The following is a 6,848-nucleotide window of genomic DNA, read 5'->3' as shown; positions in this document are numbered from 1 at the left end:
CGCTCCCTCAGTAGCCCCGCCTCCAAGTATCTCCTGTCCACCTGGAGTATCTCTGTCACTAACCTATCCCTCTCAGCCCATTCCGCCTTTTCTCTGTGGGCCCGGATCAAGATTAATTCCCGTCTGACCACTGCCTTCAAAGCTTCCCAAACCGTTGCTGCAGAGATCTCCCCCATATCATTTTTTTCCAGGTAGTTCTGGATGGACTTGTTAACCCGCCCACAGATCGCTTTGTCCGCTAGCAACCCCACATCCAGTCTTCCCAGCGGGCATTGCCCTCTCTCCACACTAACCCGTAGATCCACCCAGTGTGGGGCATGATCTGACACTGTGATTGGCGAGTACTCAGCATCCACCATCCCCGGTATTAGCGCCCTGCTCAGAACAAAAAGGTCGATGCGAGAGTATACCTTGTGGACATGTGAGAAAAAAGAAAACTCCTTCACCCCTGGCCGTGCAAACCTCCATGCGTCTACTCCTCCCATCTGTTCCATAAACCTCTTCAATTCCTTTGCTGCGGCCAGCCTCCTCCCTGTCCTGGATTTTGACCGGTCCAATTCTGGATCAATGACTGGTGTTAAAATCTCCTCCCATAATCAGGTTATGTGACTCTAAGTCTGGGATCTTACCTAACACCCGCCTCATAAATTCCACATCGTTCCAATTCGGAGCATATATGTTCACGAGTACCATCCGCACCCCCTCCAGCTTCCCACTTACCATTATGTACCTACCCCACTTGTCTGACTCGATTCTCCCTGCCTCGAATGCCAGTCGTTTGCTGATCAAGATCGCTACCCCCCTGGTGTTTGAGTCCAGCCCTGAGTGGAATACTTGGCCAACCCACCCCTTTCTCAACCTTGTCTGGTCTATAACCTTTAGGTGTGTCTCGTGTAGCATTGCCACGTCTGCCTTCAGCTCCCTCAAATGCACAAACACGCGAGCCCTCTTGACCGGCCCATTCAACCCTCTGATGTTCCATGTAATCAGCCTGGTCGGGGAGCTCTAACCAGCTCCCTGCAAGACAAAGGTAACTTTAGCCATCAAAACAGCCCCTTATTACACATAACACTACTGATACTTATACAGCCCAGCACAACAAATCGCCACGACAGTACTCTTCAAGGCTTCAGTGTCTTTTAGTTCGCCTCCAGCCCCTCCAGCCTTTTTTCTTTAATAAAAGTCCATACTTCGTCTGGTGTTTCGAAGTAGAAGTCCTGTTCCTCATGTATGACCCACAGACGGGCTGGGTACAACATCCCGAACTTCACCCCCTTCTTAAAGAGGGCCATTTTTGCCCAATTAACCCAGCTTGCCTCTTGGCCAAATCCGCGCCCAGGTCCTGATAAATGCACAGCTCACAATTCTCCCCCTTGCTGCTCCGTTCCTTCTTGGCCCACCGCAGAAAGTGTTTGTTATCCAGAAATCGGTGAAAGTGTAGCACCACTGCTCTCGGAGGCTCGTTCGCTCAGGGCTTCTTCGCAAGGGCTCTGTGCGCTCTATCCACGTCCAGGGGCCGAGGGAACGCCTCAGCCCCCATCAACGTCTCCAACATGTCCGTCACATAAGCCCTCGTATCCGATCCCTCACTGCCTTCAGGGAAGCCGACAAGTCTAAGATTCTGCCTCCTGGACCTGTTCTCCACGTCCTCCAGCTTCTCCTGCATTCTTTTCTGGCGCTCGTTCATCATCTCCACCTTGATCTACAGCACGGTTATGTATTCCTCGTGCTCGATTGGATTTGTTTATTGTCACGTGTACTGAGGTACAGTGAAAAGTATTTTTCTGCAAGCAGCTCAACCAGATCATTTACTACATGAAAAATAAAATAAAATACATAATAGGGCAACACAAGGTACACAATGTAAATACCTAGACACCTGCATCAGGTAAAGCACAAGAGAAGATAAAAGAGAAAGGTTAGTGGTAGTGTTTGTGTTTTAATTAAAATTTAAGAGATTAGTACAATTATAGACGTAAAAAGAGGATCTATTTGAGAGAGCTCAGAGACTCGCCACGCTCCAACGCCATCTTGAGTTCTCTCAAGTTCTTACCATCTGATTCCATTGACCATTCCAATTAGAAATGTTGAGTTTTGTCAAGGGAATGTAATAATGCATGTATTGGGTAAAATGAAAATCTACATGTAATGTTCCTTGTATTGTCCTCCAAGATAGCCAAAAATCATAGTGTTTACAACGAACATTAAGCTACATATTTAAACCAAAGCTGGTTTATTTTACACTACTTGAAATGGTTCGCACACGCTACTGAGTAACAGCTAACAAAATAATAGTACTGAATCTATGTTACAGTAATTAATTATCTCTCTCTAATACAACCAACACTCTAACTCAACCTCACAATATCCTTCTCCATCAGCTTCTCCCAGAATGCTGAGATGCAGCCTTTTACAAGACTACTCAGTGATGCCATCTAGTGTTGATATACATGAACATCATCTTGTTAACCCTTTACTCTCCTTAGATTATACTTATCATTACACTACAGGTTTCCAAAAACAATTGGTTTATCATGTTCCATGTCTGTTATGGAAGGAGGGAGATTAATTTAAATAGCTCTGAATTTACCCCTCACCACCCATTCGTAAACAGAAAGGTGTTTTTGATTTCTCCTTTTAGAAGTGGTGACGTATTTTCCACAACACTTCAGTCTTGAAGTGATCCAATCCTCTGTTAATAACCCCACAGCAAACTTGAGATCAGGTAAAATAAGGTGGTTGTTAGCTGTTACTCAGTAGCGTGTGCGAACCATTTCAAGTAGTGTAAAATAAACCAGCTTTGGTTTAAATATGTAGCTTAATGTTCGTTGTAAACACTATGATTTTTGGCTATCTTGGAGGACAATACAAGGAACACCCTCACAAAACACAGGAAAGAGTTTTGCAACATCCAAATACTTTTGCATTCAAACAATAAAGGAGAGATAAGGGACAGAAAGCGGTATAGGGCAATACCACAATAAAGGTAAGAATTATGGTTTCACAGGAGTCCAGAGTCAAGAACCAGTCTAATGGTGTATTCCTTCAGGTTAACAGGCTGACACTGTATCAGAGTGATGTCTTTCCAGGAGGGAGGCCTTCCATGATGGAAGAAGGCACATAGCGATGAATTAGTCATATAGGTACCGATGCAGGAGTTTGGATGTTTCCAGTACTCCACTATCAAGAAAGATCAGAAAATCTCCCCCTTGATGAAGCCTTTGTCCATTTCAAAAATATGAATTTTTGTTTAAAGTAACATATATGGATATTTTTCTCCCTCGCTTCGGGATAAGAAAGTTTCATTTGTGCTTTTTCATGAAAGGTTTGCTCAGCAGCTATAGTATTGCACTGCAGACTAAATTTGTACTGATAAAGTGGCATGGAATCACGCTTTTCAGTGACCTCAGTGAGCGGTCATCACCAAACTTGAAATAAGAACTTTCATACTCCCTGATCTTCCTTTGATTACGGAGTGTATCTAAATAACATTTTAACCTATCTGTTCCACACATTGCCGAGAAGCAACCACGATCCAACACGGCACAGTTAAACAAATCTGCAACTAATACACTCATTACTGGATTAAAACATCTTGTGACTTGCACAATTCCCTCAGACTGATCATTATCATTACCTTCAGCTTCTGAATTGTGTGTGTCGTGCTCCACTTCAAAAACGCTGCCTTGGGCAGTTCATTACATATTGATATTTTGTGACACATCAATTCCCTGTTAATTGTGCCCAAGTATTCCTCGAATTAATTCATCTATTATTGCTACTCCCATACTGCTTTCTTCCATATCTGCGAGAAATGCCTTCCTCCTCATTATGTCTGACTGTACCTCTTCTGTTGTACTGACACCCATGTCCTGTATCTGAACACTGCAATCTTGCAAAACAATCACTGTTTTGGTCCTCACTTTCACCTCATTAATAGCCCGGAGATGAGTTCTGCTTGGGTGGAGGTCCCCTACTCCACCCAATACCTCGGCTTGGTTGGGGAGGCCTAATGTCTTTTTTACATTTGAAGAAGATTAAGTACACCATTTGAGGGTCATAGAAGCGTTCTACCCAAGATGGCAACCATTAATTTCTTTTTTAAGGAGCTAGTCGCCATCAACTGTTAGGGTGTTTAGGTGTTAAGTTAATATCTGCTTTTGCTTGGTTTTTTTTTTGTGTCACTTTGGTTGTATTGTACAATTGTGTTTGGTTGTATTGTACAATTGTGTTTATGATGAAAATGTTTGAGTCAACATATTTTAGAAAAAAATTATTGTGAGCAATGCACCAGAAGATCTACTTCCATATAGAACACTGAGAAAGGCAATGACAAATCAGCCAGCACTTAAAAGAATTAAAATAGTACATAATTCTCATCCATTGCTGCGCTATATGCATGTTTGAAGGTCATGCTTTGAGAGAAGCCCCAGCTCAGGGCAGCTTCCCAGTTAAGTTGGAGAAAGTCTCTTTTAACAGGAGGAATTGTGTAATACAATTTTTGAATCATCTGCGGGCGATTGTCATTGACAGCACAAGTGTCCCTCCTCTTCCTCCAAATCACGCACAATCATGAAAACATAATAGATTAGGCAACTTTAAAGACACCTTTAAATCGTTCATCAATTTGAATGCAAAATACAAAAAAAAAAATCACACATAAAGAGAACATGTTTTATTCCTCAAGTGTTTTATTGGAGCCACTGTCTATTTTTGTTAGTATCACAAATGTAACATTTTCCTGAGAAAAGACAGTCACAGTTTTCTTAAGAAATTTCATTTTATGACAAAGATTCACCATACAAGTAACACTGTGCATACTGCAGCAAATGAACAGTGTTGGGCTTTTGATAGTGTACTGTATCACCCAGTAATTCAAAAGTACACATGGTCTCAGATACAGATGATCATTTTATAAACAGATTCTGCATTATCCTGCATTTCACCAAATCAATCTAGTGTAGGATTATTCTCACTGCATATAAAACTTACAAAGGGATTGACCTAAAAACAAAAAAATAATCATCCGTACTCCACTTGGAGGAACAGTTTTATATCTCATTTTGCTTAGGATGGCAAGTTAACTTCATCCATGTCTTACTCTCATGAAAGATGGAGCAAGAATAACATTTATTTCATTCCCTTCAAAATAGTGACAAGATTGTACACTGGAATATATCAATTATTGAACACTAACACACAAAACTGACCAAGGATTTCTCCTTCTAACTGGATTGAAATGTACAGCAGTAATTGATTTGCATTGCACCCCTCTCTCAATTTTGTGTATATAATTTCTATTGGATAAAAATAGGGGAAATGTTCAAGAATTAGAAGAAATCATTTGGAGAAAAAAAATCAATCTGGAACTAAAGATTTTGAGTAGTTGGCAAGGGTTGTACCTTCATAAACCAAGCAGTATTAAGCAATTTTGGTCAATGAAAATTGGAATTGGTCACAACAGCAATTTGTACAATCAATATGTACACGTGAAACATGCTCTATGCAAAACAGTATGATTTTAATATATGGCAAATGTACAGAATAATAATGTTGCAGCAGATACTGGTCAGAAAGTGCATTAAGCATTTGCTTTACTAAATATTGCTCGTGAACTTTACATGCAAACTAAATAGAGGTCAATGTTTAGTTAACGTATTCAGTTACAGTAACTCAAAAAAAAAACTTCTGCAAAAACTTTAAATGTTTTTTTTAATAAAAATACAAAAAGACTGCCAGCATTTCTTCCTTACATTTCAAACCATTTTAAAAAAATGCAAGATCTAATGTGGAAACATGTTATGTAAGCTTATATGAATTGTTATCTGTAGCAAAACAGTGAAACTGCTTAGTCTTCAAGCACTGGCCCTTGGCTACTGAAACAATCGATTATTCCAGAGAGTCTTTTCCTTGTGCTTGTTGGCATCCAAATGTTTTTGGATCCAGCTCCAAATTTCCTTGTGCAAGGCGGTCTCCTGCCTGAAACCACCTTATTTCCTGCCAAGACCATTACTCACTTTACTTTTAGCAAAGACTTTTTTCCGTTTTGTTACACCCTTGTCTGCTGCTTTCAGGTGCAAGGCCTCAGAGTTTCCATCGCCTAGTTAAAGAAAAAAAAAGTGTTATGATTCTGTGGGGGGAAAAAAGGAAGATTACCTTTTGCCAAACTTGCATTACTCACTTTGCTTTGTAAGTGTACGAAGCATAAATATTTAAAAACTTGGAAGATTATACTTCTGTTCATAGTACTGTATTTAACTCAAGTTAATTGCTCATTCTACCCATCTTAAGTTATCAATAAAATTAAACAAACCTTGATCAGTTAAAGATCCATTCAAAAACAGAAAACCAATTTATTTACCGCCTTGATTTGCATAAATATACAGGTAGTAAGACTTAGGAGCAGAAGTAGGCCATTCGGCCCATCGAGTCTTATCCGCCATTCAATGAGATCGTGACTGATCTGATGATAATTCTCAACTCCATTTTCCTGCCATAACCCGAGGTTCCCTTACCGATTAAAAATCTGTCTATCTCAGCCTTCAACATACTTAGCAACCCAGCATCTAAATTTTTTTTAAAAAAAATCTTTATTGTTACAAGTAGGCTTACATTAATGCTGCAATAAAGTTACTGTGAAAAGCCCCATCCGGCACCTGTTCGGGTACACAGAGAGAATTCAGAATGACCAATTCACCTAACATGCACGTCTTTCAGGACTTGTGGGAGGAAACCGGAGCACCCGGAGGAAACCCACACATACACGGGAGAATATGCAGACTCCGCACAGACAGTGACCCAAGCTGGGAATCGAACCTGGGACCTTGGTGCTGTGAACCCACAGTGCT

At 40.7% G+C, this 6,848-nt stretch overlaps 1 protein-coding gene across 4 annotated transcripts in view; it reads right to left on the bottom strand.

Moving 5' to 3' along the window:
- Positions 1-4,673: 4,673 nt before the first annotated feature.
- LOC140385682 (phosphatidylserine synthase 1-like) overlaps positions 4,674-6,848 on the bottom strand; it is a 68,346-nt gene continuing 66,171 nt past the window's right edge. For 3 of the 4 annotated variants that reach the window (XM_072468085.1, XM_072468084.1, XM_072468086.1), the window contains one exon: positions 4,674-6,100. Coding sequence is in view for 2 of the 4 variants with exons in the window: in XM_072468084.1 (XP_072324185.1) it covers positions 5,991-6,100 (110 nt within the window). In the remaining 2 variants the exon portion in view is untranslated. The remainder of the gene's footprint in view (positions 6,101-6,848) is intronic. The other variant, XR_011933417.1, reaches the window with a different exon arrangement.

Source organism: Scyliorhinus torazame, chromosome 11 (assembly GCF_047496885.1).
Source record: "Scyliorhinus torazame isolate Kashiwa2021f chromosome 11, sScyTor2.1, whole genome shotgun sequence".
NCBI lineage: Eukaryota > Metazoa > Chordata > Chondrichthyes > Carcharhiniformes > Scyliorhinidae > Scyliorhinus > Scyliorhinus torazame.
The sequence above is the reverse complement of the archived record's forward strand: the minus strand, read 5'-3'. Positions and strand labels throughout refer to the sequence as shown.